The sequence below is a fragment of the Manis javanica genome, chromosome 2 (genome assembly GCF_040802235.1).
Source record: "Manis javanica isolate MJ-LG chromosome 2, MJ_LKY, whole genome shotgun sequence".
Taxonomy (NCBI): Eukaryota; Metazoa; Chordata; class Mammalia; order Pholidota; family Manidae; genus Manis; species Manis javanica.
The window spans coordinates 207,913,632-207,936,373 of NC_133157.1; the positions used below are offsets into that span (position 1 = coordinate 207,913,632).

Here is a 22,742-nt window from a genome sequence, read left to right on the forward strand (position 1 = left end):
CATTGAAGAATGCTGTTGGTAATTTGATAGGGATTGCATTGAATCTGTATATTGCTTTGGGCAGGATGGCCATTTTGATGATATTAATTCTTCCTAGCCAGGAGCATGAGATGAGTTTCCATTTGTTAGTGTCCTCTTTAATTTCTCTTAAGAGTGTCTTGTAGTTTTCAGGGTTTAGGTCTTTCACTTCCTTGGTTAGGTTTATTCCTAGGTATTTCATTCTTTTTGATGCTATTGTGAATGGAATTGTTTTCCTGATTTCTCTTTCTATTAGTTCATTGTTAGTGTATAGGAAAGCTACAGATTTCTGTGTGTTAATTTTGTATCCTGCAAATTGGCTCAATTCCGATATTAGTTCTAGTAGTTTTGGAGTGGAGTCTTTAGTAGGGTTTTTTATGTACAATATCATGTCATCTGCAAATAATGACAGTTTAACTTCTTTACTAATCTGGATTTCTCATATTTCTTTGTTTTGTCTAATTGCCGTGGCTAGGACCTCCAGTACTATGTTGAATAACAGTGGGGAGAGTGGACATCCCTGTCTTGTTCCCGATCTCATAGGAAAAGCTTTCAGCCTCTCGCTATTTGGTATGATGTTAACTGTGGGTTTATCATATATGGCCTTTATTATGTTGAGGTACTTGCCCTCTATGCCCATTTTGTTCAGAGTTTTTATCATGAATGGATATTGAATTTTGTCGAATGCTTTTTCAGCATTTATGGAGATGATCATGGGTTTTTTCCTTCTTTTTGTTGATGTGGTGGATGATGTTGATGGATTTTCGACTGTTGTACCATCCTTGCATCCCTGGGATGAATTCCACTTGGTCATGGTGTATGATCGTATTTTGTTGAGTATTTTTGCATCTATATTCATCAGGGATATTGGTCTGTAGTTTTCTTTTTTGCTGGGGTCTTTGCCTGGTTTTGGTATTAGGGTGATTTTGGTTTCATAAAATGTGTTTGGGAGTATTCCCTCCTCTTCTAATTTTGGAAAACTTTAAGGAAAATGGGTATTATGTCTTCTCTGTATGTCTGATAAAATTCTGAGGTAAATCCATCTGGCCCAGGGGTTTTGTTCTTGGGTAGTTTTTTGATTAGCACTTCAATTTCGTTGCTGTTAATTGGTCTGTTTCTTTCTGGGTCAGTCTTGGAAGGCTGTATTTTTCTAGGAAGTCCATTTCTCCTAGGTTTCCCAGCTTGTTAGCATATATGTTTCCATAGTATTCTCCAATTATTCGTATTTCTGTGGGGTCCATTGTGATTTTTCCTTTCTTGTTTCTGATTCTGTTGATGTATGTTAACTCTCTTTCTCTCTTAATAAGTCTGACTAGAGGCTTACCTGTTTTGTTTATTTTTTGGAGAACCAGCTCTTGGTTTCATTGATTTTTTTTCTATTGTTTTATTCTTCTCAATTTTATTTATTTCTTCTCTGATCTTTTTTATGTCCCTCCGTCTGCTGACCTTAGGTCTCATTTGTTCTTCTTTTTCCAGTTTCGATAATTGTGACATTAGACTATTCATTTGGGATTGTTCTTCCTTCATTAAATAGGCCTGGATTGCTATATACTTGCCTCTTAAGACTACTTTTGATGCGTCCCACAGAAGTTGAGGCTTTGTGTTGTTGTTGTCATTTGTTTCCATATATTGCTGGATCTCCATTTTGATTTGGTTGTTGATCCATTGATTATTTAGGACATGTTGTTAAGCCTCCATGTGTTTGTGAGCCTTTTTGCTTTCTTTGTACAATTTATTTCTAGTTTATACCTTTGTGGTCTGAAAAGTTGGTTGGTAGGATTTCTATCTTTTGAATTTACTGAGGTTCGTTTTGTGGTCTAGTATGTGGTCTATTCTGGAGAATATTCCATGTGCACTTGAGCAGAATGTGTATCCTGTTGCTTTTGGATGTAGATTTCTATAGATGTCTATTAGGTCCACCTGTTCTAGTGTGTTGTTCAGTGCCTCTGTGTCCTTACTTATTTTCTGTCTGGTGGATCTGTCCTTTGGAGTGAGTGGTGTGAATACATTGCATTCTATTTCCTCACTTAATTCTGTTAGTATTTGTTTCACATATATTTGTGCTCCTATATTGGGTGCATATATGTTTATAATGGTTATATCCTCTTGTTGGACTGAGTCCTTTATCATTATGTAGTGTCCTTCTTTACCTCTTGTTTCTTTCTTTGTTTTGAAGTCTATTTTGTCTGATACTAGTATTGCAACACCTCCTTTTCTCTCCCTGTTGTTTGTATCAAATATCTTTTTCCACCGCTTGACTTTTATTCTGTGCATGTCTTTGGGTTTGAGGTGAGTCTGTTGTAAGCAGCATATAGATGGGTCTTGCTTTTTTATCCATTCTGTTAATCTGTGTCTTTTGATTGGTGCATTCAGTTCATTTACATTTAGGGTGATTATTGAAAGATATGTACTTATTGCCATTTCAGGCTTTAGATTTGTGGTGACCAAAGGTTCAAGGTTAACTTCTTTGCTACCTTACTTTCTAACTCAACTCGCTTATTAAGCTATTATAAACACAGTCTGATGATTATTTCTCTCCCTTCTTATTCCTCCTCCATTCTTCATATGTTGGGTGTTTTCTTCTGTGCTCTTTTTAGGAGTGCTTCCATCTAGAGCAGTCCCTCTAAGATACTCTGTAGAGGTGGTTTGTGGGAGGCAAATTACCTCAACTTTTGCTTGTCTGGGAATTGTTTAATCCCTCCTGCATATTTAAATGATAATTGTGCTGGATACAGTTCATATACACAATGGAATATTATTCAGCCATAAGAAGAAAAGAAATCCTGCCATTTGCAACATGGATCAACCTCAAGGGTATTATGCTAAGTGAAATAAGCCAGGCAGAGACAAAATACCATATGATTTCACTTATTTGTGGGATCTAAACACAAAACAAAAGGAACACAGTAGCAGTAGACTTATAGACACTGAGTTGTGACTGGTGGTTACTGTGGGGGAGGGATTGGGGTGAGTAGTTGAGGGTGAGGGCAATAAAAGGGCACAAAAATTTTCAGTCATAAGTTGGTCACCGGGATAGTAGTATCGCATGGAAAATATAAGCACTGCTTCTGTAACATTTTCCTATGTTGACAGTAACTGCTGTACTGGGGGTGAGGATTTAATATGGGTGACTGTTGAACCACTGTGTTGTATACTTGAAACTAATATAAGATTGAATATCAATGATACCTCAATTAAAAAAATATTTGAAATGGAAAATATCCTTTGAATCCACTGAAGGCTACCGCAGTCTAGATTTAGTAAATCTCCATCGTTTTTAGCTAAGTTCAGTGTTCTTTGAGTAAATACAGATGTTCAGCTTTATAGTAAATGACAGATCAAAAATCACACTCTGGTTTGATATATTGATGGTACACCACTTAGAATTTTTGAATACTTTTATAAATCACAGTAGAAATACAAGTTATTTTATTCATTAAGAATTTCTTCAGTAATCCCTTCCCTTTCCTGGATCAAACTACTCATTCTTAAAGCTGTTGGGAGGACAGTATAAAGTAGGTGTCCATGTCACCTGCTGAGCCATGGTAGCCCGGCGTGGCGTGTCAGAGTCCTGTGAGGAGAGGAGGGAGTTCCCACAGACAGAATGCCTTGTATGTGGAAGCAGAACCTGTGCAGGGAGAGTGGCAGTCAAGTTTGGAGATTCAGAGTCCTGGTGGGGTAACCAAAGCATTCAGACCTGGAAGTAGCCCAGCATGGGGTGTCAGAGGCCAAGGAGCACGTCCACATTTGGGGTTGGGTCACGTGACACAGTGGCAGTGCCTGATTGAAAGGAAGGGGGCTTCCCTCCTGAGGGCCGATGAGGAGGGCCTCACTACAGAAAGTGATCCAGTTTATATGGGGTGTCAGAAACTGAGGGGATGAAGTGGACATTCACACTGTAGACAGGCTTGGAATGGGGTTTGAAAACTTGAAGGGGAAAAAGGGAAAGGGTGGTGGCCAAGATGGGAGACTGGCTATGTACAGGGGTGAGTCATCAAATATATTAAGGATAATGAGAGTGAGGTTTCTTACTGTCCGAGAAGGGTGCTACAAATAATGGAAAGAGAAGGCTCGAATAAATAGTACTATAGCATTGGATTTGAGATATTGTAGTGAACTCAGTTGTTTTCAATAAACAACTAAAGATATTTAATGTGCAAGTATGAATACAAATAGATGAGGGACGCGTGTGTTCCCTTCCTTTATCCACTGACAGGATCTAAGAGAAGTGACACGGGCAGTAGCAGTGAGCACACTGCCTGCCACAGCTCCTTGGAGCCGTGTCTACAGTTGGGAAAGCATAAGATGATCCTGGAACATCTTAGTGGGCCAGAGAGCAAGCAGCTGAGCAGGGAATGATGGAGCCATGCCGGAAAGGCAGAAGTCGGCTAAAAAGATTCTCAACTGCTCAAAAATGAAACAATTTCAACATCAAAATAAATGATAGTAGCAGGTTATAAATTATTAAATGAAGAATCTAAATCTATACAATAAGAGAATAAAATGATCTTTATGCAAAACAGAATATTTATATAGACTCAAGTACCTTTTCACAAATACTTGATAATTACAAAGGAAAAAAGTGAAACTTCACCATGAAACCTTGTGGAATGGCCGTAAGTGATCAAAGTGAACACCATCAATGACAAGACAATCTGAAACTATAGACCTGTTCCATAGGATCATCATAGAATACACTGAGAAAAGCATGACACTTGCTTCTGTGATATTCCTGCCAGAGATGTGGAAACTAAATTTAATGACAGCACAAAGCCAAACTGAGGGATATTCGAGAGTCAAAATTGTGTACTTGTGAATTGTCAAGGTCATGACTTCAACTGTCACCTTAACATTAGAAAATGAAGGGCAAATTCAATCCACAGTAAACACAATTAGAGACCCAAAAAGATCAAAACAGAAATCAATTAAATAGAAAGTGAAAACAATAGAGAAAATCAATGAGATCACGAATTAGTTCTTTGGGAAAATTGATGAAATTAATAAACCTCTAGCTAGACTGAACAGAAAGAAGACACAAACAACCAATATCAGAAATGACAGGGGACATGACTCCAGATTTTACACATATTGAAAGGACTATAGGGATATTTTATGAACAATTCTATGTAAGTTTAAAACTTAGAAAAAATGTAGAATTTCCTTTAAGGATGCAGATGATCAAAGGTCATTTTTGCTACAAAGGACATTACTGGGACATTTGATTGAAACTACAATGGAGCTTGAGATTAGATAATAGTCATGTATTCATATTAATGGTCTGATTTAATGACTATTAGGTTCTCTTAGAATGTTCTTGTTTATTGGAAAATTACACTATTTAGAGATGTGCATCAGGGCTGCAATTTCCTCTCTATTGACTCACTTAACTAAGTTCTCTGAACGCTACTTGCAACTTTTTTCCTAAGTTGGGGTTTATTTAAAAAAAAACTAACAGTGCTTCCATGCTCCTATATAACAGGCACATATTTAACAGGAAGTTTTATTTCTTTTATAGCGGAAAGGAAGCCTCCTTTATTTGATATGAATGTAAGGCGTGCCTTATATCTCATAACCAGAAATAAGCCCCCTACACTACAGTCTAATGAATGGTGAGTATGGCTGAGAGATATATTGTTCAACATGGTAAAATTTAAATACTTTTTCATAATGTTATCAAAATGATTTCATGTCAATGAGGTGAAGCGTATACAACCTGAAGAAATATTAAAATAGCTTAATTTTTTCCTTACATTATGTTTATCCTTTATTATCTCTTCTTTTCATAGCATATATGTGACTCAGTTCAGAAATAAAAGATAGATGATGCTACATGGGAGCAAAAAGTATGGCTTTAGTATAAAAAGTAATATATTTTTTATACCTTAGTGACACATACAACCCTGATTTTATAATAAATAGCATGATTTAAACATTCATATTTTAAAACTGCAATATATAGATTGCCACAACCTGTACAGATATTTGATTGGGGAAGGGTTTATGATTGATATGGTATAAAACTTAGGTAAAAATGATTTGATAATTTATCAGAATTACCAGATAATTCATAATTTTTGGATGATTCTAATTGTTATGATTTATTATTCCAAATGTGCTTTGATGTTGCATCTCCTAGTGCTTCTTTGATAATACTGTTATTCATGTAAAGAAGTTTGTTGAGAACACATGGACAATTTTAGGAAAGAAGGATTTTTATCAGTGATAGAAAATTTAAATGGGAAAGTCTTCAGGTGTATCTAGCATTTGAAACATTCTAGGGGACTACCTACTGTACTTAACAAATACTTAACAGATACTTTAAAATTCACAAGTAATATGCATAAATTAGCAATAATTTATTTTTTATCATTACATTATTAAGACAAGTTCACAGGTCTTTGCTGCTTCTGTAGAGATGTTTTAAAGAAATCTTGGCTCAGAGTTTATTATGGTACATCTGAATAATAAATACACGAAACACAGGCTGTCTTTACACTGGTTGATACTTTGGGGATTCAAAACAGAATTCTTGTATAAAAGAATTAAATCTTATTTGAATATTGATGACAAACATTGATGGAATATTTTTTACTTACTGCCTTACTGAACTCTCATCAGTAACACTATATAATAGTATGTTACAGAATTCTAATCTTTAAAAAATTTTTTACTGTTTTCTGGAACTTTTGTCCATTTGCTCAAGGACACTAAATACTTAGGTATAAAAAATGTTCTTTTCAAAACAAATAGCGTGATGTTCTGAAACCTGCTATATGGAAGATGATTCAAGGGTCAAGCAAGAAATAGACGTGGCTAGGGAAAAGAAAAAAAATATTAAGAAGAATTTATCTTAGATTTGAATGCAAAAAGGAAAATGATTGACTTCCCTAATTTACCTCAATGTAGAATGAGTTGTGATACTTAAGTATATGAGAGCAGGATTTTAAAATAATGTGAGCAAATCTATCTTTGGAAAATGGTAAAGATTCATTAGTTGGTTTGCATAGCTTTTCATAGACTTACATGATGAAATATATAGTGTATTGTGTCTGCTTTTTTTTTTATGATTTCTATTCTCCCTCCCAGCCATAGGGACATGCGTTGATTTGTGGATGTGTTTTTAAAGGAAATAGCAATATGTTCACTTAATACTTTCCTTTACAATAGGTCCAGTTCTTTTCGCAACTTTGTAGAGTCTTGCCTCCAGAAAAACCCTAAAGATCGCCCTACATCTAAAGAACTTTTAAAGGTCAGTTATACTCTGTTTTCTACACCTAGGAAATTATTTTAAAGAATGTGTTTTATTCTTCTTTGATTCTGAATCAGTATTAAGTACACTGTACTGGGTTTTGCTAAAATACTAATTTTGTAATACCATTCTTTCTTGGAAATTTCCTTAGTTGCTAAGTTTTTTCATTTGTTTTCAAAATTAACTGCTTTTACCATGTCTGAATAGAATATATAGTTAAATATTCAATATGGTAGTACTAAATGACTTAATTTTTATATGTGCAAGAATATATTCATGAGTTACAACTACAAATTTTAACTCATGTGGAACAGTTTCATTTCAGAGGTGGCAATGCATAGTTTAACTTTGGATTTCATTTTTGTATCTACCATACTTTATATATCGATCTGTCCTATATAAAGTAATATGAAAGGAAGAGAAATGATGTGTAATACATTTACATAAATACTGTGGGAGAAAAGAGATTTCAAAAGAACATTTTTGTCTCCTTTTGAGAAATATGTTTTTCTAACTTAGCAATGAAAATATTTTAAAAGTAATGTGAATTCTATTCATTTTTCAATAGGTTTGACTATCTAATTTATATAAATTATTAGTATATGCTTTCTGTTCTCAAAAATGTTTTCATTTAGAGGTTGACATCTTATTAATAGCAATAATAGTATTGTTCAATTTAATGAAGTTCTTTAAAGATCTAGATAAAGCATTAGTGAGTAGCAGTTGTGACCCTAAGGAATTTTGTGGATTTTTCACTAGAAAATTAGACTTTCAGCATGAATGTTTTAGAATTTCAAAGAAGTTCAGTTTATTTTCACCTACACGCAGTTCAATATGCAAGGATATTGAAAGGACCATGTACATATGCAGTAGGGTTATTTGCAACTACAGTATGTAGAAGAGCAGTGTAAAGTTTCAGTAACACTTAGGGAATTCTAGGCCCTAAGCACACTTACAGTCTCAAATAAAAGCCCAAAAACTATGTATTCACAATAGCAACAAAAGGTTTAGTATAGCTATGAATTATGTAAGTGAAAAATAAGCAGGATCCATTTGTAGAGAACTTTTAAATAACTTAGAATTACAAGATATATTATTTTCAGATAAAAAAGACCGAATATTATAAATAGTGGTACATACCAAGCTACGGTTCAGGAAAAGGAAGAATGTGACTGGCTTCTTACATTTGCCTAATGAAGGCAAAAGAAGCTCTTTTGGTAATAACCCAACCCACCAGGAGTGGATACTTGACCTTGGGTGATCCCAAACCTGCATATGTATTCATGTACCTGGTCCATTTTGTATATTGACATTATGGGAAGTGACCCAGTCTGACATAAGGAAAAAAATAAAATGGAAAAAAGTGACTTACTGTATGGGGCTATTTATCTCAGAATGAAAAATTGAAAATAATTATCCAGAATTAGAATAATGGTTATGTAATTTTGGCATGAACATTTGATGAAATAGTCTGTAGGCATTATGAGTTGAAATAACATAATACAGCAATAAAAAGCAAATAATATATAGTTACAACTCTTCAGGGAAGAAATAAATTTGAGCTAATAAAGGAGGTAAAAGTCTTAAAAGAATTCAAGATCATCTCATGAACTCCAGTGCACAAGTCATCGTTCTGCAATCTGTGTGCTAACTACAAAACAAAATCTATACACGGAAAATTTCTGAGAAGAAATAAATATCCAAAAGTACCAAATGTAACAATGATAATCTTACAGAATTGTTCTTTCTACTTTTCTGCATTGGATAATGTTAAGCTTTATGAAATATTAATGGTAAAAATCACTAATACATAACGTCTTTTAATCAACTGCTAGAGTTTTATGAAGTTTAATTTAAGCAACATAAAGAACCCATTATACCCAAGTAGTATGTTATGTGATTCACCGTCAGTAAATACATTCCTGTTGAAATCTAATGTAATTCAGAACTGATAGTGTCTCCTCTATGAGACCAGTTCTAAGAATTTGTAAGCATTTACTTAGGGCTCTATTTGGACTTAATTCTTAATGTTTACTTAGACTCTGATTATTTCAACTCTGCCCTTTCATTTGGCCAACAAAGGTGTCATGTTCAAAGTTTTCATAAAAACTACAGGGGAAGTTATGTAGGCACAGAGTGTATACATGTAAATTAAATTTTATAAATATAAGAAGTAAAAAGCACAGCAGAATTAGATAACTATAGATTGCATGCATTATCTATAATTATTTAGGATAGTAACTCTAGGGTCCAAGAAGGGATTCATTTGTTCTGAATGAAAAAATATATAGGTCTCAACCTGACTTTTGCCTTCTACTCTTAACCAGCACCCGTTTCTTCTTCGGGAGCGCCCTACAGCAGTGGTAACAGATCTCCTTCAAAGGGCAAAGGAAGAGAAAAAAAGAGTGCTGGAAAATCTGCGCAATGAAAAGACGAAGAAGGTCCTTTCCCAGGAGGCACATAAAGGGCCAGCAGCAGAAGCACAGGAAGAAAAGGTAATAACTTAGAAACGGCTCAAGTATTGGGGTCTCCTTATTGGCTTCTTTCCTTATGGAACTTTTCTTGCCAGGAATCTTTTCTATCAGTGGTTTCCAGATTGTGTCTTCACAGTGATTCTTTGAGGTCCCAGGTGGAGAAAAAGGTTTTGCATTCTTTAAACCAACCTCTTGGTAGTGTACATTAGCTAGTAAAGCTCTGTGAAGTCTTTTATTAGAGAAACCTGTTCAACTTTTATTTAATCTAGTCCCTCCCAAAATTCTGGTCTACTGAACACTTTTTTGCCTGATTGTCTGATGGCATGGGACACGCTTTTGGAAGTATTTGAAATTACAGGCTTTGGAAATTGACGGTGCTCACAGAGAAGCCATTAGAATTACCACCCATTGTCCTTCTCTTGTTTATTGTATAAACCTTTCCCCCAGTGCCTTTTGTGTAATGTTTGATAAATGTTTATTAAATTGGAAATTTCTTGCTTTTTTAAAAATAAATAAATAAATAAATAAATAAATAAATAAATAAATAAATAAAACATGTGACTTAGCTAAATTTATTCTGGGGGAAAAAAATTACAAGCATTCTTATTCTGTTACTAAGAACACTTCATTCTTTTCAGTTGTGTATAGGGATTCATTCCTCTACCTGGTTCTAAAATACTCATTTTATAGGTGAGGAAAGTAATGCTCAGAGTGGTTAACTAACTTAGTGTAGAAGCATATGGGTTCAGATTCATATATTACTCTTGAGACCAAGTTGTTTCCAAGTTGCCATGTTTCCAAATTTGCAGTAGAAATGTTAAAGAACTTCCTCAAAGGAAAATATAAAGCTTATGATTTGTGGAGCTATCTTTTTTAGTCTAAGTATTTTCTGTTTTCTTCTTTGCTCATGTCCCAATGCCAAAGCTTTGATTCTTTTTTATTGCTTTCTATTGAGAAAGATCCCTGCATTCTGAAAACAGGAGTAGTAGTTGCTTTTCTTTTTAATAACACTACATAATTAATGAACTATAAAATAGAAGACTTTCTTACATACAGTTTTGGTATTTTTGATATTGTTTTTTTAGTTCTAACAGTAGTCACTAGAAAATTGGGGCTATTTTAGGTATATGAAATGCTTTAGTAAAGTGAAATAAAATTCTAATGTCATTAAACATTAGAATAACAGCAGCTTTTTAAGGCTGTGGATGTAAGAAAAGATCCTCCATATACCATGGGTCTGTATTTATTATTCTGCATATCTTAAAGAGGTTTGGTATGGTAAGACTATAATATTGGTGCCCAGATACCAAAGCTTGCCGGGTTTCTTGGGAAGAACAGTCTTCTAATTATGATTAAATATATATACAATTTTTAATTTTACATAAAAATAGATAGGAATTAATATTAAATTAGTGAAGAAGTTTAGGCTAAAGACTATATTCTGAGAAGAAAAGAAATAACTAAAAGGAATGTTTATAGAATTTTAAAAAAAGGTTGGGGTTTGTTTTCACCATTGGAATCATTGAGAAATGAGCAGCATCTCTGTGTATACCCCATGAGATGTATAGTAGAAATGGATTTCAAAGTAATGTCAAAAATTTTAGAGAAAAGACAACACTTTGGAAATAACTCTGAATTGATTAACTTTTTCACATAGTTCGTTGGGCTTTTTGGTATTTACTTGTTGGTCATTTTTTAAATCTGTCAGCTAACAACTGATAAACTTTCTGGTCTTGGCAAATACAAGGAATTTCTCAAAATAGACCGCTAACATTCTGAAGACTGTGTGTGCCAAGCAGTGTGATAGGTGCTAATAATCAAGAATTCAGGAGATAAAGATATTTGAATCTAATACTCTTTTCCCTCAGGACCAAGATAACGGTGTTGGACAGACAGGAGCAGTGCACAATATTGGAAGTCATCAGTCTATTCCCCGTGTGTCCAGCAGGACCAGGAGTCAAAGCAGTAGGGTTAATATTCTTCCAGATGCCTCGGATAACAAGAATGAGCTAGACGTGATGGAGGGAATCCACACAATCGTGTCTAATAATACTGCCATCCATTCAAAACCTGTGAGTATTTGGATTTTAGTGAAAAAAATTTCAACTTTGGTAACTAATTTTCCTAGTCTGGTTAGTTTAAGAGTTTGGGGGTTTTTTTCTTTGATGTATCAGAAGTTTGGAACATAATTTTAGGCAGCTTATTTTAAAATGGCAAAAGGCTTTTTAATTCTCAGTTTAATGCTTGCATTTAGGAAACATGTTTTGAGAATGCAAAAAGAATATTTTTAAATCTTAGAATAAATAAATACCATATAATGTATTATTTGAAGTTAGATGAAAACGAAGGTATTTAAAAATAGTAAGTATACATGATATTAATGATAGTGGTTGCCTTTGGGACGTGGAGAAAGGTTTAAGGTGGGTGATAATGAAAAGTGATTTTTGCGTTTTCCATAATGTTTACATTTTAAAAATAAAACTGGGTGTAATTGTGGAAAATTACAACTTCTCAGTTTAGGAAATGTGGATGTTTGCTACACTTTCACGTGTAAGATTTTAAATTTTCTTGAAAACATTGGAAGCTCAGGTAACTCCTTTTCACAATTGATAGGAATGCTTCCTTTTTAACTTCACTGCTTTCAGTATTACCAGAAGTTACTAGGCACAATATATATATATATACACACAATGGAATATATTCAGCTGTGAAAAGGAACGGCATTCTAATATATGCTACAATATGAGTGAACCTTGAAAAATGCTAAGTGATATAAGCCAGACACAAAAGGACAAATATTATTAGAATTCCACTTATATGAAATATCTAAAATAGAAAGTAGATTAGCGGTTGCTAAGGGGCAAGTGGAAGATGAAATAAATACTTTCATTTATTTATTTATTTGTTTTATTATTTTGGTGTCATTAATGTACAGTTACATGAGCAACACTGTGGTTACCAGACTCCCCCTATTACCAAGTCCCCACCACATACCCCAGTACAGTCACTGTCCATCAGCATACTAAGATGCTACAAACATGTACATGTCTCTGAACATGATGTTTTAATTTCTGTGACAAATACATAGGATAAAATGGCTGAGTCATAGGGCATATGTATGTTTGACTTTCATAAGAAACATACAGGTATTTTATCTCAGATATGTCCTGTAAATATTTTTTCTCCGTCTGTGATAAATTAAAATTTTTAGTTTTAAAATCCAATTCAAACAACCCACTAAAAATGAGTAAAGGCCATGAAAAAGCTAAAAACTTTTCCTCTAAAATCAGGAATAAGACAGGGATGCCTACTCACAACACTTTTATTCAACAGAGTATTGGAAGTCCTAGCTACATTATCAGGCAAGAAAAAGAAATAAAAGGCACCCACACTAGTAAGGAAGAAGTGAAATTGTCATTGTTTAGAGATGACCTGATACTACATAAAAAAAGCCCTAAAGACTCCACCAAAAACCTATTCAAATTAATATATAAACTATACCTCAATTTTAAAAAATGTGTTAAAAACTTGAACAGACATTTATCCAAAGAATATATACAAATGGCCAACAGCACATGAAAAAATACTCAATATAATTAGTCATTAGGGAAACGCAAATCAAAACTACAATGAGTACCACCTTACAGCCACTAGGATGGCCGGTTATTTTGTTGTTGTTAAGGTATCATTGATATACAATCTTATGAAGGTTTCACATGAGCAACACTGGTTACTACATTCACCCATACTATTGAGTTCCCACCTAACACCCCATTGAAGTCACTGTCCATCAGCGTAGTAAGATGCTATAGAATCACTGCTTGTCTTCTCTGTGCTATTACTGCCTTCCCCGTCTCCCCCTCTACACTATGTGTACTAATCATAATGCCCCTTAGTCCTCTTCTCCCTGCCTTCTCACCCACCCTTCCCACCCCTTTCCCTTTGGTAACTGCTAGTCCCTTCTTGGACTCTGTGAGTCTGCGGCTGTTTTGTTAGATGGCTAGCTATTAAAAGAGAAAAACAAAAACAAAGATGGAAAATAAAAACTAGGGAGCACGTGGAGAAATTGGAACTCCTGCTGTATATTGCTGGTAAGAATGTAAAATGTCAGCTGCTGTGGTAAACAGTTGATGGTTTCTCAAAAAGTTAAACAGCGTTTCCCCATGACTCAGCAATTCTACTCCTAGATATATATCCAAAACAATCGAAAGCAGGTACTTAAACAAATGCATATACACAAATGTTCATAAACGCAGTATTCACAATAGCCAAAAGGTGGAAACAACACAGAGGTCCAGTGACAAATAAATAGATAAACAAATGAGGGCATGTGCATACAGTGGAATATTATTCAGCTATAAAAAGAAACGAAGTACTGTTACATCCTATACAATATGGATGAACCTTGGAAACATGCTAGGTGAAAGAAGCCAGACACAACAGGTCACATGTTATATGAAACATCCAAAATAGGTAAACCCATAGACAGAAAATAGATTGGTGGTTACCAGAAGGGGAGATTAGGGAGCAACTGCTTAAAACATACAGGGTTTTCTTCTGAAGTGTTATATATGTTTTGTAACCAGATACAGGCAGTCTTTCAGAACATCATGAATATACTAAATATTACTGAATTGTTTACTTTAAATGATTAATCATACATTATGTGAATTTTGTCTCTAAGAATCCAGTTTGTACTTTTTTTTCTTTACAATGGGGCAGTGGTTGCAGAATATCATGAATATACTAAATGCTACTGAATTGTTCACTTTAAATGATTAATCTTACATTATCTGAATTTTGCCTCTTATTGTGAATCCAATTTGTACATTTTTTTATTATAATCAGTGTTCTTTGTGTCATACCCAAGAAATATTTGCTGATCCCAAGGACATGACAATATTCTGTGTTTTCTCTGCTCTGTGATTCTGAATTTTAGGTTTAGGTCAAGTGACTCTTTTCAGATTAATTTCTGTATATAGCATGATTAAGCATTTATTTATTTTGAATACAGAGAACTAGTTGTTAGAGCAGGATTTGTTAAAAACACTTTCCTTTCCTCTTTGAATTAACTTGATTTTTTGGTAGCAAATCAATTGACTGAATATATGTGGGTCTGTTTCCAGATTTTACTGTGTTCCTTTGCTCTATTCAGCCTGTCCTTATACCAATACCACACTGTTTTGATTACTGAAGTTTACATCTACCAACTTTTCATACCCCCTCAAAACTTTGGCTATTCTAGGTCCTTTCCATTCCCACTTAAATTTTAGAACCAGCTAGCTTGTCTGCTTTTTCAGATGAAATTTTATTAGAAGCTGTTGAGTGGGATCTCCTACATGAGTTACCTACTTAGTTGATAGTAGACTGGTCTAAGATGGTTTTGAAATAAAAAGGTTTGGTTTTACTTCATTCTTTCCTCTCCATTGTTGTAGGTTACAAGGGAAATGCCAGAACGTGAGCAGGAAAGTCAGCTCAGAGAACAAATGTCTGGCTGTAAGAGAATGACACAGCAACATCAGAAACAGCTCATGAATCTGGAAAAGAAGTTAAAGGCTAAGATGGATGAGCATCGCCTCAGATTAGAGAAAGACCTTGAAACTCAGCGTAACACCTTTGCAGCAAAAATGAAGAAACTTATCAAGAAACATGAGGCTGCAGTGGAAAAACAGGTAGCTGACCAGTATCACTAATGTATTTATTCTCAGTTGTGACTATTTCAAAATTAACCAAGATGGCATTTTGATGTTAGGGTATCTGTTCCCCACAATTAGCAAGTCAACTGGGGAAAGGGAGCAATATTTATATAATAGGTAAAATATCAAGTGCTGAGTCAATATGGAATTATGTCCTGATAACTTGACAGTTTTATCATGTAACAGTGGTTAAAGTCAGGTAGATCAGATTGAAGATGACGATCTGAGAGGTGAGACAGAGGCCTCCTCCCAAAGCCACATATAATATGAAAATATTGTTAATACAACTAACCCTAAAAGATCAACAGGAAAGAAGGCAGCACCAGACTGCTTACACCTGGAGAAAAGAACAGACCTCAAAAAATGTAACATACCAAAGCCATGATCTGGAGGTACCCACGCTCTTCTCCCACTCCAGCTCACTGGAAGAAGGAAGAGAAATGGAGTGTAGATGGGGTGGAGGCCTAGGACTGCTGAACACCCAGCCCTGGAGATCTGCTGTGGGAGCAAGAACCTGTATTGCATGGTGCTCAAGATTAATGGGGTTGGAAAGCTAAGACAGGAGGAATACTTGCACAGACTGAGATTCCAGCTGTTGTGGAAAACAGGGATTCACATCTGGCTGCTCTGGGACAAAAGAAAGGCAGGCAGTATGAGAGACTTCCTAACAGTGAGAGGGCTACTAAATGGGAAGGATTGCAGAGGGCTTGCTGCTCAGGAAAAAGGACAGGTAAACAAAATTGTCCAGGTGCACTCTGCCCAGCAGGTTGGGAACTTTTCAGGAACTTCAGGCCCTCCATCCCCCTGGCTGGCTACACAGCTCTGAAGCCTTCCACCATGATATGCAGCCTGCTGCACCTTCTGGCAGGCTGGCACTGGCTCACAAACCAGCTGCCCCTGCCCTGGCATCAGTCCATCCAGAGGGAGGTCCTGCCTACAGCAGCTACAAATGCAAGGCATAGACGGTTACACCTGTATGTTCTGCTGACTAGTCTGGCTGTGGACAGATGCACAGTAGCCAGGAAGCAGGAAACAGCTTTTCCCAACCCCCAGTCACCAGTGCCGCTCTGCTGAGAACCTGACATTGCTCCATGGGCTAAGTAACTCCAGGGAGTACGCCTTCAGGGTCCTAGAGGGTGCTACATACAAATATGAAATGCCAAAGGAACCTGGTTCAAACCGAAATCCCCAAAACACCAGAAAAGAGGTCAAGTGAAAATGAACTCATCAGTCTTTCTAAAAGAGATTTTTAAAAAATCATAAACACATCCATGTAGGTACAGAAAAATACTCAAGAATGCAAGAACGAATCCAGAAAAGAGATCCATTCATTACGGAATACAATGTGGGGATTTAAAAGCAGATTAAATATGGTGGAGGAGATGATAAATGAAAAAAATTTGAAGAAGGGGAATGCAAAGAAGCTGAGGCACAGAAAAAAGATCTCTAGGAATGAACTAATATTGAGAGAACTGTGTGACCATTCCAACTGGAGCAATATTCGTATTACAGGGGTATCAGAAGAAGAAGAGAGAGGAAAAGGGAAAGTGTCTTTGAGGAGGTAATTGCTGAAAACTTCCCCAATCTTGGGAAGGAGATAGTCTCTCAGGTCATTGAGGTGCGCAGATCTCCCAACACAAGGGACCCAAGGAAGACAACACCAAAATATATAATAATTAAAATGGCAAAGATCAAGGATAAAGACAAAATATTAAAAGAAGCCAGAGAGAAAGAAAAGATCACATACAGAGGAAAACCCATCAGGCTCTCATCAGACTTCTCAGCAGAAAACTTACAGGCCAGAAAGGAGTGGCAGGATATATTTAATGCAATGAAGCAGAAGCAAGAATACACTACCTGGCAAGGTTATCATTTAACATTGATGGAGGGATCAAACAATTTCCAGGTAAGCAAAAGCTGAGAGTATTTACCTCCCACAAACTGTTTCTGCAGTGCATCTTGGATAGACTGCTATGGATGGAAGAGTTCCTAAGGCTAAATAGCTGTCACCAGAGGTAATAAAACCACATGAAAGAAAGCAGAACAATTAATTACTAAGCAAATGCAAAATTAAATCAACTATCCCATAGTAGGTTAAGGGATAGACAAAGAGTACAGAATATGACACTTAATATATAAACAATGGAGGAGGAAGAAAAAGGTGGAGAAAAAAAAGAATCTTTAGGTTGTGTTTGCAATAGCACAATAAGTGAGCTTAGACTCTTAGATAGTAAGGAAGGTTCCCTTGAACCTTTGGTAACCATGAATCTAAAGCCTGCAATGGCAATAAGTACATACCTATTGATAATCACCCTAAATGTAAATGGACTGAATGCACCAATCAAAAGACACAGGGCAATAGAATGGATAAAAAAGCAAGACCCATCTATATGCCACTTAAAAGAGACTCACCTCAAACCCAAAGACATACACAGACTAAAAGTGAAGGGATGGAGAAAGATATTTCATGAAAACAATAGGGAGAAAAAAGCAGGAGTTACAGTACTTGTATCAGACAAAGTAGACTTCAAAACAAAGAAAGCCACAAGAGCAAAGGAGGACATTACATAATGGTAAAGGGGTCAGTCCAACACAGAATATAACCATTATAAATATCTATGCACCCAACACAGGAGGATCTACATATGTGAAACAAATACTAACAGAATGCATTCATTTTAGGGGACTTCAACACACCACTCACTCCAAAGTACAGATCAACCAGACAGAAAATAAGTAAGGGAACAGAGACACTGAACAACACATTAGAACAGATGGACCTAATGATATCTACAGAATGATCCACCCAAAAGCTGCAGGGTACACATTTTTCTCAGGTGCACATGGAACGTTTTCAAGAAGAGATTATATACTAGACTACAAAAAAGAACATCAGTAAATACAAAAATATTGAAATTGAACCAACCAGCTTCCCAGACCACAAAGGTATGAAACTAGAAATAAATTACTTAAAGAAAATGAAAAGACCCACAAACCCATGGAGGCTTAACAACATGCTCCTAAATAATCAATGGATCAATGACCAAATAAAAACAGATCAAGCAATGCAAAATCTGTGGGATGCAGCTAGGGCTCTGCTAAGAGGGAAGTATATTGCAATACAGGCCTGCCTCAGGAAAGAAGAAAAATACAATATGAACTGTCTAAACTCACAATTAACAAAACTAGAAAAAGCAGAACAAATGAGGCCCAAAGTCAGTAGGAGACGGACATAATAAAGATTAGAGCAGGCTTAAATAAAATCGAGAAGAATAAAACAATAGAATCAATGAGAGCAGGAGCTGGTTTTTTGAGAAAATAAGCAAAATAGAAAACCCCTAGCCAGACTTATCAAGAAAAAAAGAGTGTCTAGAAATGAGAAAGGAAAAATCACTATGGGCACTATGGAAATACAAAGAATTATTAGAGAATAGGTGAAAAATTGTATGCTAAGAAAGTTGATAACCCAGAAGGAATGAACAATTTTCAAGAAAAGTAAAACCTTCCTTGGCATACCCAGAAAGGAACAGAAAATCTGAACAGATCAATTACCTGCAAAAAAACTGAACTGGTAATAAAAATCTACCTAAAAATAAAACTCTTGGACCAGATGGCTTCACTGCTGAATTTTATCAGACATTTAGTGAAGACCTAATAACTACCCTCCTTAAAGCTTTCCAAAAAGTAGACAAGGAGGGAATACTTCCACCCTCATTCTATGAGGCCAGCATCACTCTAATTCCAAAATTGGGCAAATATACCACAAAAAAAGGAAATTATAGACCAATATCTCTGGTGAAAATAGTCACAAAAACACTCAACAAAATCATAGTAGAAAATATATCAAAAAGATCGTCTATCATGATCAAGTACAATTTATTCCAGGGATGAAAGGATGGTACAACATTTGAAAATCCATCAGCATCATCCACCACATTAACTAAAATAAGGACAAAAAGCTCATGATCATCTCCATAGAAGCTGAAAAAGCACTCGACAAAATTCAACATCCATTCATGGTAAAAAATCTCAACAAAATGTGTATAGAGGGCAAGTACCTCAATATAGTAAAGGCCATATATGACAAACTCAAAGCCAACATCATACTTAACAGTGAGAAGCTGAAAGCTTTTCCTTTAAGTTGGGAATAGGAGAAGGATGCCCTCTCTTTCCACTTTTATTCAACATAGTACTGGTGATCCTAGCCACAGAAATCACACAACACAAAGAAATAAAAGGCATCCAGATTGGTATAGAAGAAGTTAAACTGTCACTGTTTGCAGATGACATATTATACATAAAAAATCTTAAAGAATCCACCCCTAAACTACTAGTACTAAGAACTGAATTCAGCAAAGTGGCAGGATCCAAAATTAATACACAGAAATCTCTTGCATTCCTATACACTAATGATGAACTAGCAGAAAGAGAAATCAGGAAAACAATTCCATTCACAATTGCATCAAAAAGAATAAAATACCTAGGGGTAAACCTAACGAAGGAAGTGAAAGACCTATACACTGAAACTAGAAGACACTCAAGAAAAAGAAGATACCAATAAATGGAAATAACATCCTTTGCTCATGGATAGGAAGAATTAATATTGTCAAAATGGCCATCCTGCCTGAAGCAATCTACCAATTCAGAGCAATCCCTATCAAAATGCCAACAGCATTTTTCAGTGAACTAGATCAAATAGTTCTAAAATTCACGTGGAACCACGGAAGACCCCAAATAGCCAAAGCAATCATGAGAAGGAAGAATAAAGCAGGGGGTGGATTATGTTCCCCAACTTCAACCTCTACTGCAAAGGCAATTTGGTACTGGCACAAGAAAAGACCCAAAGACCAATGGAACAGGCTAGGGATCCCACATATATACACAAGCAAATGTGGTTAATTAATATACCATAATGGAGCCATGGACATACAATGGGGAAATGACAGTGTCTTCAACAACTGATGTTGGCAAAACTGGACCGCTACATGCAAGAGAATGAAACTGGATTATTATCTAACCCCATACACAAAAGTAAATTCAAAATGGTTCAAAGACCTGAATGTAAGTCATGAAACCATAAAAGTCTTAGAAGACAACATATGCAAAATCTCTTGAATATAAACATGAGCAACTTTTTCCTGGACGCATCTCCTTGGGCAAGGGAAACAAAAGCAAAAATGAACAAATGGGACTACATCAAGCTTCTGTACAGCAAAGACACCATCAGCAGAACAAAAAGGCATCCTACAGTATGGGAGACTATATTTGTAAACAACATATCCGACAAGTGATTAACACCCAAAATATGTAAAGAGTTCACATGCCTCAACACCCAAAAAGCAAATAACTCAATTAAAAAATGGTCTCAGGATATGAACAGATGCTTCTCCAAAGAAGAAATTCAGATGGCCAAGAGGCACTTGAAAAGATGTTCCATATCACTAATTATCAGGGAAATGCAAATTAAAAGCACAATGAGATATCACCTCATACCATTTAGCATGGCCAACATCGAAAAGACTAGGAACAACAAATGGTGGCTAGAATGCAGAGGAAGGGGATCCCTCCTATACTGCCAGTGGGAATGTAAACTAGTTCAACCATTGTGGATAGCAATATGGAGGTTCCTCAAAAAACTAAAAATAGAAATTCCATTTGACCCGCGAATTCCACTCCTAGGAATTTACCCAGAGAAAAAAGTTGTCAGATTCAAGAAGACATATGCACCCCTATGTTTATCACAGCACTATTTACAGTAGCTAAGATATGGAAGCAACCTAAGTGTCCATCAGTAAGATGGATGGATAAAGAAGAAGTTGTACATGTGCACAATGGAATACTATTCAGCCATAAGAAAGAAACAAATCCTACCATTTGCAGCAACATGGATGTAGCTAGATCGTATTATGCTCAGTGAAATAAGTTAGGGAGAGAAAGACAAGTACTAAATGATTTCCCTTATTTGTGTAGTATAACAATGAAGCAAAACTGAAGGAACAAAGCAGGAGACTCACAAACTCCAAGAAGGAACTAGCGGTTACCAAAGGGGAGGGGTGCAGGAGGGTGGTTGGGGAGGGAGGGAGAAGGGCATTGAGGGCTATTACGATCAGTACACATGGTGTGGGGGTGATCATGGGGAAGACAGTGTAGCACAGAAAAGACATGTAGTGATGTGGCTTCTTACAACACCGATGGGCAGTGACTGCAATGTGGTTTGGGGGGAACTCGATGATATATGTGGGTGAATGTAGTAACCACATTACTTTTCATGTGAAACCGTCATAACAGTGTATATCAATGATACCCTAATGAAAAAAAAGTCATTAAGATTTCTCTTCTAGGCCTTGGGTACTTTGGTTATCTGAGAAGTCTGATAAATCAGTTAGTAGGTGATTTAGGTGTCAAAAAGACATTCATCATTCTCTATGTACTTTTTGGAAACCTTAAATTTATAGTAGCATTTTTATATCAGAAGAATTGAAGAGTACTATAATATGCAGTGAATGTTAAATTAAGAGGAATTAAGAGGGTTTCAGATTCAGATTTAACCCATTTGTTTACTACAAGTAAGTATCATTCTACTGTATGATAAAGGTGCATTTTTTAGGAGTCTTTTGTGAAAACTGGTTTCTAATTTCCTAGGTGTCCCATTAGTTTCAATTTATTTTGATAATCACAGTTGTCAAGTAAAATGTAAACTTCTCAATAAATTTAGACCATATCTTCAAATATGTCTGGCTAGTCTGCCCTGGGGCATTTATAGCCACCCTGTTCACCCTTCCCTGCAAAAAAAAGAAGAATCACCTCTCACAGGAACAGAGAATTTAGCAAAATAATTTCTGGTGTAAATGAATATTTGATTTTGAAATAATTTGGTGAAAGAATGTAGAAATATGTAGAATTCTGTTTGGTGTTGTACTTTCTTGAATACTTTGTAAAGAGGTAGATACTAACATTTTTAGGAAAGGAATTCATGAAACAGGTTGTACAATATGATTTTAGATTTGTTTTATATATTTATATCAATATCTATACCTGCCTAGAAAAAATTAGGAAGGGTATGCACCAAAATGTTTATATTGGTTATCTCTGGGTGGTAAAATCATGCAAGATTTTTCTTCTTTGTGTTTTTCTGTATTTCCTAAATGTTCTACAATGGATATGTATAGTCCACCCTTGAATAACATAGGTTTGAACTGCACAGGCCCATTTATACACATTTTTTTTTCGATAAAGGTCTTGGAAAATGTTTTGGGAGACAGTTTAAAAGATCATTTTCTTTTTTCTAGCTTTATTGTAAGAATA

At 35.6% G+C, this 22,742-nt stretch overlaps 1 protein-coding gene across 1 annotated transcript in view; it reads left to right on the plus strand.

The window, feature by feature from the left end:
- LOC140845705 (serine/threonine-protein kinase TAO1-like) overlaps positions 1-22,742 on the plus strand; it is an 88,674-nt gene that overhangs the window by 16,551 nt on the left and 49,381 nt on the right. Inside the window, exons 8-12 of the mRNA XM_073220520.1 lie at positions 5,534-5,627; positions 7,186-7,267; positions 9,595-9,762; positions 11,610-11,813; positions 15,177-15,413. Of these exons, the coding sequence (XP_073076621.1) occupies positions 5,534-5,627; positions 7,186-7,267; positions 9,595-9,762; positions 11,610-11,813; positions 15,177-15,413 (785 nt within the window). The remainder of the gene's footprint in view (positions 1-5,533; positions 5,628-7,185; positions 7,268-9,594; positions 9,763-11,609; positions 11,814-15,176; positions 15,414-22,742) is intronic.